This window comes from Phoca vitulina, unplaced genomic scaffold (genome assembly GCF_004348235.1).
Source record: "Phoca vitulina isolate PV1807 unplaced genomic scaffold, GSC_HSeal_1.0 scaffold7, whole genome shotgun sequence".
Lineage (NCBI taxonomy): Eukaryota > Metazoa > Chordata > Mammalia > Carnivora > Phocidae > Phoca > Phoca vitulina.
Window position 1 is genome coordinate 24,562,037 of NW_022589710.1, and position 12,826 is coordinate 24,574,862.

Here is a 12,826-nt window from a genome sequence, read left to right on the forward strand (position 1 = left end):
ACTTAAATATCAAAAGCAAAACTTAAAAACTAGAGGAATGTATATGAATGTATTTATATCTTGTATAAGGAATAATTTCTTAAACATGATATATAAAGTGCTAATCATAAAATAAATTATTAATAAAATCTATTACATTGAAATTAAGAATGACTGTTCATCAATAATAGCTTGAGGAAATTGAACAGGTAATCTCTAAACTAGGAGATTTTTGCCATACATATAACTAACAAAGGACTAGCATTCAAAATATATAAAAAACCACTGTAAATCAGTGAAAAAAAGACACACTTAACAGAAAATGAGCAAAAGGCATGTTCACCTCATTAGCATTTAGAGAAATGTATATCAAAACCATGATGAGATACCACTCACTTATTTTATACCTGTGCAACTGACAAAAATTAAGAAGTCAGACAAAACCAAGTGTTGAAAGGATGTGGATCAATAGGATGTCTAAGAAATTGAGAGGAGTGGGTAGGGAGTGATAAATTGGTACAACCACTTAACAAAATTGCATCGTGCTGAAATATTGAATATTTAAAAACATTACAACCCAGAAATTCCATTTAGAGTGCCTGTTACATATATGTAGTTTGATGCAAATGATCTTAGAGAATTATTTCAGTCTGTAGAAAGTTGTGATATAGTTTTCAGCTCTGAAGATGTTTTTCTGTCCAAAATATTGTTTAACCCAGGTCTCTGATTCACATCAGTTCTGTAATCAGATCCTAACTACATGATAGGCAAAGAGCTTTGTCAAAGAAAATGTATATTTGCCATCCTCAACAAAGGGCCTTAGTGCTGAGGCTGAAATTAGTTGGCAGGTGGTACTGGAATCAAATATGAATGGATAATAACAAACGATAGTATTAATAGAAGTCACTATTAATAATAATAGTATTATAAGTAATACTATTAGTGGAGGTCATTATTAAGCATGTACTAATTGTCAGGCTCTTTGGTTTTCATTTACTGAACACTATTTAATTGTCACAAAGCCTCTCTGATACAGGTACCATCCTTAAGCTCATTTTTCAGATAGATGATAGTGAGCCATTGGGAGGTTAAATCTTTCCACAACTTCATATATGTGTAAGTTGTGAAGCTGGGACTTAAACAAAGACTCTCTGACTCCAGCATTGAGATAAGGCAATATGGAAGGTGTCATCCTTTGGATATAAAATCAATTTTTCTTAACTTTGCTGAGAGAACAACTCTGATTCATGACTATAGGCAATGGTCCTCTTGTCTCCAGATGCTTTGTACTGTTGTTCAGAAAGTATTGGTATATGTCTGTCTCCACTAACGAAAAACTGAAATTATATGTTAGATTTGCAATATTACAATAGTACTGTCTTAAAGATGAACAGCAATATAGAGAGAGAGACATAGTTATCAATGTGGTACAATTATATATATGTGTATGTATGTATATATATATAAATTAATCTGAAGACCATTTAAAATTATGCCAAGAAATATGATTGCCTTGTTTTTCTCTAGTTATAAAACTTCTTATTAAGTACAGGCATACCTCATTTTATTGCACTTTGTTTTATTGCACTTCACAGATACTGCATTTTTAACAAATTGAAGGTCTGTGGCAACCCTGTGTTAAGCAAGTCTGTAGACACTTTTTCCAACAGCATTTGCTCCCTTTGTGCCTGTGTCACATTTTAGTAATTGTTGCAATATTTCAAACTTTTGAGTTTGATGACTGTGAGGGGTTCAAGACTTCAGTGGAGGAAGTAACTGCTGATGTGGTGGAAAGAGCAAGAGAACTAGAATTTAGAAGTGGAGCCTAAAGATGGGACTGAGTTGCTGCAACCTCAGGATAAAACTTGAATGAGTGAGGAGTTGCTTCTTACAGATGAGCAAAGAAAGTGCCTTCTCGAGGTGGAATCAACCCCTGATGAAGATGCTGTGAAGACTGTGGAAATGACAACAGAGGATTTAGAACATGACATAAACTTAGTTGGTAAAGCAGCAGGAGGGTTTGAGAGAATTGACTCCAATTTTAGAAGAAGTTCTATGTGGGTAAAATGCTGTCAAACAGCAAGCATGCTACAGAGAAACCATTCACAAAAGGAAGAGTCGATCAATGCAGAAAATTTCATTGCTGTCTTATTTTAGGGAGTTGCCACAGTCACCCCAGACTTCAGCACCCATCACCCTGATAGTCAGCAGCCATCAGCATTGAGGCAATACCCTCCAGCAAAAAGATCACAACTTGCTGAAAGCTCAGATGATGATTAGCATTTTTTAGCAATAAAGTAGTTTTAAGTTAAGGTATATATTTGGGGGGTGTTTTTGGACATAATGCTATTGCACACTTAATAGACTATGGTGTCATATAAATATAACTTTTATAGGCCCTGGGAAACCAAAAAAACTCATGACTTGCTTTATGGTGGTGGTCTGGAACTGAATCCGCAATATCTCCAAGGTATGCCTACAAACATAATAGAGAATGTTTATTTAAATATATTTTCAAAGATTTAAATGAAAGGTTATTTAAGAGCCCACTTTGTTCAAAATTAATGCTATTAAGGGTTGATTTGAGGCTAGGTCATATATCTGATCTGAAGAATTAATGGGTGTATGTTTTGACTTTCTGTTCTTTTGACACAAAGCAAATGAGCCCATTTATGTGGTGTCCAAGAGTTATTTGATTTCCCTAAAGAGAGAGAATGTTATAGTAGAAAGGCCTGGGATGAAAGTTTAGATACCTGGGATCTAACCTCAAGTTGACAGTTACTAACTATGTGAACTCGGATCTATCGCTTACTAGTGGGCCTGCTCTTGGAAAAGTTACTTAACCCAATTCTTAATTTCCTCATGTGTCAAAAATACAGATAATAACGAATTACCATGCTGGAATATTAAAAGGAATAAATAAATAGTAACACAAGAAAGCATCCATGGTAGATTGCCTGATACAGAAATTCTATATCCTTTTCTTGGGCAAGGTCGGTTACATCTTTGGCTTTTGTTTCCTAAATCTATAATAATACTAACAGCATTTATGATGTACCAGCCACTGTTCTAAGTGTGTTACTTGAATATACTAATTCACAACAACCTTACGAGGTAGACACAGAGAGGTTAAACAACTTGCTGAAGGTTACTCAGCTTAAAAATGGGAAAGCCTTTATTCAAATCTCAGCAGTCTGGTTCCAGAGCCTGTGTTTTTAACCACTACACTGTACTTTCTTCTAAAGGAAGGGGTTGTAGGCTGTACCAGTAGTTTATTGCCTGTTTTGCTGCATAATAACCACAAACCTCAAGGGCATAGAACAATAGGCATTTATTGATCACACATGTTGAAATAGTTGTTAGGCAACTGTTGGTCTTGGCTGAGCTCCCTCACATGGCTTGGGGTTGGTTTGCTGTGGGGCTTGTTTGGGACTGGGCTGTTTGCCTTTGTGCTCCAAGTGTCTCTCAACCTGCAGCAGACTAGTTTGGGAATATTCACATGGTGAATGGCAGAAGTGAAACAGCAAAATGGAAAAACATAAGGGCTTTTCTAAGAAGCCTTTGCTGTGTCATGTCTGCTAAAGCGAATCACATGGCTGACCCCAGAGTCAAAGTGGGAGGACATTACAAAGGCGGTAGATATAAGAATGTGCCACTTGACACACTGAAGTTATTTTGTAATATACCACAAATGCCACAGTCTAGGATTCTAAAATTCTTAAATATTAAGGATTAATTCTAAAAGTTGACCTCTGTCAAAACTGACATTTCTGACAATTAAATGGAAAACTTCTTTCCATCTTACATATGAAGAAACTAAGCATCAGTTTCAAAATGACTTAACAAGAGAACAAGATTTCTTTGTCTATATTATTGTTTTTACCTTTTGACCCTCTTTACCTATTTCTCCACCCTCAGCCCCCCATTTCTGGCACCAGCAGCTGTTCTCTGTACCTATAAACTTGTTTTGTTTTTGTTTTTTTTAATTCCACATATAAGAGACCAGACAGTATTTGTCTTTCTCTCTAGCACAATGCACTTGAGGTCCATCTATGGTTGTCACGAATGGCAAGATTTCATTATTTTTTTATGGCTGAGTAATAGTCCATTGTGTATGTATATGTGTGTGTGTGTGTGGTTGTGTACGTGCATGCATATATGCATGTACACACACACACTAATTTCTCTATCCCTTCATTCATCAGTGGACGCTTAGATTGTTCTTAGGTTGTTTCCATATCTTGGCTACTATAAATAATGCTATAATGAACATAGGGGTGCATATATCTTTTTGAGTTAGTCTTTTCATTTTCTTCAGATGAATACCCAGAAGTGGAATTGCTGGATCACATAGTAATTTTATTTTTCATTTTTTCCATACTGTTTTCCACAGTGGTTTCACCAATTTACGTTTTCACCAACAGTGCACAAGGATTCCTTTTTCTCTATGTCCTAACTAGCACTTGTTTCTTCTCTTTTTGATAATGGCCATTCTAACAGGTGTGAGGTGATATCTATTTAGTTTTGATTTGCATTTTTTGTTGATTAATGATATTGAGCACCTTTTCATGTGTCTGTTGGCCATTTGCATGTTTTCTGTAGAAAAAGGTCTATTCAGATACTCTGCCCACTTTTTAATTAGATTGTTTGGGTTTTTTTGCTATTTAGTTGTGTCAGTTCTTTATATTTTGGATATTAACCCTTTATCATTATATGATAATTCTTTACATACACACACACATTTCTGGAAAATAGGCAGAAACAACTTCTAGGAATACTTAGCTCAGTCTATAATCCCAAGGTAGTGATGGTGATGATGGTGATGATAGCTAATCTTTATGAGTTTACTATGTGCCAAGCACTGATTTCAGCACTTTACATATAGTAGCTCCCTTAATCTTTACAACAACCCTATTAATAGGTACTATTAGTAGTTTACATTTTACAGGTGAAGAGTTGAGAGATTTGGTAATTTCCCAGGGTCCCATAGCTTTTGTGTAAGATCTTCCCACCAAATAACTTTTTTAAAATTGAATTATGTCTAGATCTCTTTGTTATGGATTTGAAGGATGTCTGTAATCTGGCCCTATCCAATTTAATTATCTGTATTCCATTGCTATGAGGTATAATTTTAGACATTTAAGAACCTAGGATTTTGTAGATGGCATGCATGTAATGAAGGGAGCTGAACTAGGTGCTGTAGAAATTTATTCCAATTTCAAAAATATGTAATTCTGAGTCCCTGTATGTATTTCCTCCCATGTATGTTCAGTTTTAAAAAATGTTGCAAGGATCCTTTATGTGAATAACTAAACTTATTTCTAGGGGATGAAGAAAGTATGAACTAAAGTCATTTTATTCCTGTGCTCCAAAAGTAGAATCCTTAGCTTTGATTTTCTTTCTCACTCTGCAAACAGATCTCTGCCCTGACTTGGGGCTATCTTGAGAATAAAATTCTGTTTGATTTGGTCACATAATCAGAAAGACGAGATATAAGTCTTTCTGAGACATAAGTGTTTCGGAGATATTTAATGATACTAATATATGTCATTAAAATGAGCATTTATAATTCCATTATGCCCCTGTTTCAGATATTTGAGAATTGAGAGGTACCTATACATTTCTTGGTATTTTGAGATGATTAGCTAAATAAATTGCTATTTTATTCAACAGGTGGGTTTTCAGAAAAGACATATGAATGGAGCTCAGAAGAGGAGGAGCCGGTGAAAAAGGCAGGACCAGTCCAAGTCCTCATTGTCAAAGATGACCATTCCTTTGAGTTAGATGAAACTGCACTAAATCGGATCCTTCTCTCAGAGGCTGTCAGGGACAAGGAGGTTGTTGCTGTATCTGTTGCTGGAGCATTTAGAAAAGGAAAATCATTCCTGATGGACTTCATGTTGAGATACATGTACAACCAGGTATGTAAAAAGTGCTTTAAAATGTTTTCTTGTTTCTGTGCTTTTGTCACTTTGTGTTTTTATTTAGTAGTGCTCAGTATTTCCAGTTCCATTATTACATACACTGTGGTATAGAACCATTCCAACTTCAGTGCTTTGGGCACCAAACTCCATAGGCCACTTTTTTCGGGGGCCACTTTGCCACATGTCCCTTAGAATATAACTTATTTTTTTATTCTTTTAGAAAGAGACACAGCATAGTGATATGATTATAAACTTTATGTTAGAGTGTTTAAAATGTGTCAAATAACTTTTATTGTAACTTTTTTATTATAATAATTTTCTCCCCAACATTTATTATGGCAAATTTCAAGCATGCAGCAAAGTTAAAAGAATTTTACAGTGAAGACCTAACTACCTAGATTTTACCATTAACATTAATATTCTTGCATTATCACATGTGTCTTCAGCTATTCTTCCCTCTTTACACCCATCACTGCATCTGATTTTTTTATTCATTTCAAAGTAAATTGCTGACATTGGCACACTTCCTCATAAATATTTCTACCTATATCATTATCATATATTTCAGTACTTAGTTGTTTTGTTTTAAAATTTACATTACAGTTACATGCACAAATCTTAAGTGTACATTTGCTTATTATTATTATTTTTTGAAAATGCATATGCCTACATGGGCCCAAGTTCTATCAAGTATATCTTGCTGTTACCCCATAAAGTTCTCTCTTATCTTTTCCCACTTGATTCTCATCTTACCCCACCCCCAGAAGCAACCAACAGTGTCATAACATTTGAGACAACAGTGTGGCAGAGAAATGAGACTTTAAGGGACTTAGGATAAACCAAGAGCAGAAGGATAACAGAGTCGAGGAACAGAAGGTTGGGAATGGAGAACATACCAGTATTTTTTTTTCCTACCCTTTTACCCATAGCAATTCTGTTGCAAATATGGATGTGGAGGCCAAATGGACACACTACTGTGTTATGTTTATACCATAATTATCCATTTGGGATTGATCTTTTATAGTTAGGGTATTTTTGAATAGTTTTGTAAATTTAACTTTAATATCTTCTATCTCTAGCTTCAGTTCAAACAAATAAAGAATAGAACTACCAAAATACTTTAGGCTTTAAAACCAAACAGAACTCTTGCCATTCTGTGTTCCTAGCATATCACCATTAGTATGCTACTTAACATGGGTGGGAAAATTAAGTGAACAAAATTAGTTTCCATTCTTTGGGATTATACAGTTTTAGGCATATTCATAGTTTTAACTGTGAGATAAACATTAAAATTAAATGCTCAATAACACTTGTCATGTTGCTTGTGTTAAATAGCACTTGCCAGATTAAAGTGTAACAGATTTCCTATGTTTTTGTTTTTCTGCAACACTACTAGGTGCCTCTCCTCTTGCTTTTCACTCCCTCCTCCCCCAATACCAAAGTGTTTGTATGTGTTATTATTGTGTATATCCTGACATAATATCCTCTCTCTTATCTATATTTCTTTGCTTCTAGAATGCCCTCCCCAAGTTTGCGCTCCTGGAAAATTCCCAAACATCCTTCACATTTTAGCACAAACACCACCTCTCCTATTAAGTTTTACCTGACCAAGAGTTATTTCTTTTCTGATGCTTCTGTTTGTGCCTACTATACATGGCAACATAATGGTTTGTTAGCATGTCTGTCTGTTTTTTTTTATTAGGTTGTGAGTTTTCTCTGGTCTGAAATGGTATCTTTTTTTTTTTTTTTAGAGATTTTATTTATTTGACAGAGAGAGACACAGCGAAGAGGGAACATAAGCAGGGGGGGTGGGAGAGGGAGAAGAAGGCCTCCCGTGGAGCAGGAAGCCCAATGCGGGGCTCGATCTCAGGACCCTGGGATCATGACCCTAGCAGAAGGCAGATGCTTAACGACTGAACCACCCAGGCGCCCCTGGAATGATATCTTTGCATTCCCATGACCTAGAATAAAATGTAGCAGATAGTGCTCCTTTGTAATAATATTTTAGATAAAGTAAATAAAGTATCAGTACAGTAGATATGAATATGTTGTTTCCTTTTGACTATAGTTGGAGAGAGATACAAACCAGAATTGATGTGTGGAAAAAACTATACCACATAGCCAGTTCCATATCACAGACTTTCTTAATTTATAGGAATCAGTCGACTGGGTTGGAGATTACAATGAACCATTGACTGGTTTTTCATGGAGAGGTGGGTCTGAACGAGAGACCACAGGAATCCAAATATGGAGTGAAGTCTTCCTTATCAATAAACCTGATGGCAAGAAGGTATGATGCAAACTTCATAAAGAAAATTGAGTTTCACTTGCAAGAGTTACCACTTTTCAGGATCCTCAAAAATGATCTTTTGAAAACTAATTTAAAAGGGAAGTGGGTAGCATCCTATTGCGCATTCCTGTTTCCCTTTCTGTTGATCAAGGTGGCAAAATCATAGGGACAGTAGAACAGCAGATCAATCAGCAAACTAACATCTATACTTTGTTTCAATACTGTTTCTGTTATGTTGGGTTACCAATGAAAATTGATCACTATAGTATTCAGCTAATATTTTTAGTTTCTGTGGCAATCATGACATACAAAATTTACCTATTAAGTATTCACTGATAATGGTTTGCTTTAGTTCTTGTGGTGTTCAATTTGTAGTACCCCTAATACTGCATCTGTTCTATAAAGTATCAATGATGTACTCTACTTGTCTGTAGGTTGCGGTGCTACTGATGGATACTCAGGGAACCTTTGATAGTCAGTCAACTCTGAGAGATTCAGCTACAGTATTTGCGCTTAGCACAATGATCAGCTCAATACAGGTATGGAATAAAATAAATCCATTTTGATGGCTGTTTCTTTAACTAAAACTTATGAATATATGTGTCCCTACATACATGTGGTAGTAAGACAAACAGCAGAAACAGTAAATATGTTATTTGGCTCAATTAGCATACAAGTTCTTAGGATTTCTGTAAGAATAGAATTGTTTTGGTTACTGTTATCTAATTTCTGTTCAGTTTTCAAACTGTCTGTAGTCAGAAAAATTTGTATTATCTTATTGATAATATTTTCTGTTTAAAGCCTACAATAAACTCAATAATATTGTCTTATGATGTATGCAGATAGATACATTGAAACTACCTATTATAAGTTACATTTACTGAAACAAGATTTATAAATGCGATTTTTTTTTTACATAGCCAGTAGAAATATTTCTAAGTATAAAAACATATGTTTTCCCAGCTTTTTTTTCTTTTTTAGAGAGAGAGAGAGAGTGAGAGGGTGTGTGATGTGGGGTGGGGGGTGTCTAGGAGGGGAGGGGCAAAGGAAGAGGGAGAGAGAGAATCCCAAGCAGGCTCCATGAGCAGGGAGCCGGATGCGAGGTTCAATCTCATGACCTGAGCCAAAATCAAGAGTCGGATGTTAACCAACTGAGACACCCAGGCGGGCTTTTTTTTTTTTTTTTTTTAAGATGCTTTCCCAACTTTTTAAAATACTTAATAGACATTTAGATAAGTAAATGTCTTACAAAAATTTTTATCTTTGTGGCGCCTGGGTGGCTCATTCGGTTGAGCCTCCTACTCCTGATTTTGGCTCAGGTCATGATCTCAGGGTCCTGAGATCAAGCCCCACTTTGGGCTCTGTGCTTAGTGCAGGGTCTGCTTGGTATTCTCTCTCTCCCTCTTCCCAAACCCCTGCTCCTGTACTCTCTAAATAAATAAATAGATAGATAAATAAAAAATAAATAAAATCTTTTAAAAAATTTTTTTATCTTCCCTTCCTTTTTTCTTTCTTTGTCTTTTTTAAGTATTGTTTTTGAAGTTATCGTAGGCTTTACAAATTGTCCTGAAAGTCCTTGGAGAGTTTTACTATAGTCATAGAACATATACCATGAAAGATTTTAGACAGTTTTTAGGTATTTTCTATTCATTAGAAAGAGCAAGAAGAAATAGTGACCAAGAAAGAGATGGTTAAAGAGAGGTAAGATAGTTTAAAAGGTAGGGAAGGCAAAGTGGTTGGGATAAATAAGTCAAGGCTGGAATTATAGGTGAGCAGAGAATGAAGCAAGTGAACCAGCAACCAGGGTATCATGTGTGGTTAGGACAATGAGAGGGTGGGTAGAAGGAAGACTGAATGTTTTTTACAAAAAGCTTTAAAATGAAAGTCAGGATTATAACCTGTGTTTGACTAACTTTTAAAAATAGACTTCTTAGATGAATGAGCCTTTAAAATAATGACTTAAAATCTAATTTCTTCAAAATCAGCAGTATAAGCAAGCCAATTAAAACAAGATTGACTTTGCCTTTTAATATTTATTATTTATATTTTACGTGAAGACATTGAATATTTTCACTGAAAAATATAAATCCCTAGTAATGACTTTTTATTATCTGAGAAATACTCTGTTATTTAAGTAAGTACACAACGTATGTTGTTTGTGTCAATACATAAACATATAAGCATCCTTAACTTTTTTTTGAAGTTACCCCTCAAAAAAAAAAAAAAAAGAATGTCATCTTAGTGCTGTGATCTGTTCATGGAGCAGTAATGCGTATGTATAAAGATGTGAGCCTGATATTTGGAACCTAACTTCAATGTGATAGAACTATCTATAGCCTTAACTAAATTAATCAGTTGTGAAAAGGTCAACATAATTTTTTAAGACAAAATTTTATGTATGGGTTATTCAGATCTAGATTGCTATTATTTTGGTATGCTTGTAAGAATGATTACTTTATTGACCAATTGTTTAGTTAGGTTCATGAATAATTTTAATATTCTGTCTCCAGAGCAGGTGGCTGTGGTATTTCTGAAACAATTTTGTGATCATTGTATGTTGTCTATTGTCTTTCAAGCTTTCTTTACTACTCTCTCAAGGTCTTATAAATACCATTATTTAAGAATACGCTTAAGAGAGTTTGATTTTGTGAACATTGATATTTACAAAAATAAAAGTGCTTCAGCGGATGCTAATTATTTTCTCATTTTAACTTCATTTCTTAATCAAGGTATATAACTTATCCCAGAATGTCCAGGAGGATGATCTTCAGCACCTCCAGGTAACAATATGTATACTCTTTTTTTACATATCTGGTCATCTTTTGAGGATGTATAGGTTTTGTTGGGCCTTCTTCTACTTGGAAAACTTAATTCAGAAAGATTTAGAAACATAATCAAATAGAGGTTGTCCTATTTCCAGGTTTCTTGTTTCAGCCTGTATAGTTATGTTCTTTCTAATTCAGTTTTCAAATTTCTTTGTTACTCTAAAGCTACTTGCTATCGGCCCTATATATGTGAATATATATGGCAGATTAGAGTAGAGAAAAGAATCTTTGGTTTAAAAATGACGCAAAATGTAAAGTTGATCTAGTTATAAAATAAATAGCTCATGGAGGTGAAAAGTACACCATAGGGAATATAGTCATTAATATTGTAATAATGTTGTGTGGTGGCAGATGGTAATCACACTTATCATGGTGAGCATAGCATAATGTATAGAGTTATCAAGTCACTATGCTGTACACCTGAAACTAATATTATAACACTGTATGTCAGCTATACTTTAATAATATGTTTTAAAAACCTTTCTGTTCTATATGCTGCCCTCTCTATTTGCTTATTATTACAGCAAAAATGCAGAGAAAAAAACCTGAAGTTGAAGTCTTATGGTCAGAGATTTAATAATTGTTGGTATGATATCAGTTGAATGCCAGACTTTTTTTCCTATGGACTACTTTATACCTAAAAACTAGGAGGGGCTACCTGATGATAATTCATAAAATTCTGTTTTAGATCTGAAAGAGTGACACCTAATTTATCCTTCATATTTTACGGATGAGGTAAATTTGGCTGAAAGTAATAAATGACTTGCCTAAACTCATGTGGCTAATTAGTGGTAAAGTGGGACTAGAAATCTGGGTATCTCCTGGGCTCAGTGCTCCTTCCAGTCTCCAAGCAGCACTTAAATCTCAAATAAGTAAAAGATTAGATATTTCCTTAAGATAGTTCACATCCCTGTAACACTCTCTGCTGTCTTTCAGTGCATGTTATTTTGGTTACATAGCAAAACCTGTTGTTTCTCTGATAGTTTCCTTCTGCATATTTTATAGAAAATTTTCCTTTAAATATATAATCTATCTTGGCAATAAGAGCCATGTACAAATTTACCAGACAACAAAGGATAATAAAGCAGGATAAGCTGTGATGTTGGAAATAGCATTTGGAGTTCACATCCAGCATTATTCCCAAATATATTTCTAGTACATCACACGGCATTTATGACAAATAGGCAATACGCTGAATAATTGTTTCTTATAATAAGTATGATTTAATTCTTCAGTCCTGTGTCATAACCTAGCCAATTATTTTCCAAGCTAATGGTATGGCACTGTTCAATACCAGCTTAGGGATTTCTTAAGAAGGCTGATTTTGGACTTTGAGATTGAGTAAGTAATGTTTTTCTGAGACCATTTAAAATTTTTCCTGTAAATGACAACACCTCAGCCTCCTCAGAAGAGATTGTGAATTCCAGTTATGTTAGTAGATGATTCTAATGTGAGTGTCTAATCCCTCGACCAGCTGCCTTTTAGACATGATATTCCAGACATTCATTGAATCACTCTAATCAGATGCCTAGGAATTACCCTTGGCTTCCTAGATGCTTCTGCAAGAGAGGCAGGGTGGTGCTGTGGGAGCTATCCTAAAGGGGCAAGAGGTGGGAATCCTCTGTGTCAGTTCCGCCCCAGCTCTGAGAAGCTGCTGTGGCTTATTAGTCTTGTGGATGAAGTGGCATTTCCTGTGTACAGCTGGGGAAACCCACTGGGCTGGGCTGGATGAAACGCTCATCAGAGGCCTAATCACAGTCACCCGCTCAGGTCTTTGTTCTCTAAAACCTTACATTTCTGGCAACACA

The 12,826-nt window shown here is 35.2% G+C and overlaps 1 protein-coding gene across 3 annotated transcripts in view; it reads left to right on the top strand.

The window, feature by feature from the left end:
- Positions 1–12,826, top strand: part of ATL1 (atlastin GTPase 1) — an 81,669-nt gene that overhangs the window by 38,001 nt on the left and 30,842 nt on the right. For all 3 annotated transcript variants that reach the window (XM_032405070.1, XM_032405071.1, XM_032405069.1), the window contains exons 3-6: positions 5,653–5,900; positions 8,059–8,193; positions 8,628–8,732; positions 10,923–10,973. In XM_032405070.1, coding sequence (XP_032260961.1) covers positions 5,653–5,900; positions 8,059–8,193; positions 8,628–8,732; positions 10,923–10,973 — 539 coding nt within the window. The remainder of the gene's footprint in view (positions 1–5,652; positions 5,901–8,058; positions 8,194–8,627; positions 8,733–10,922; positions 10,974–12,826) is intronic.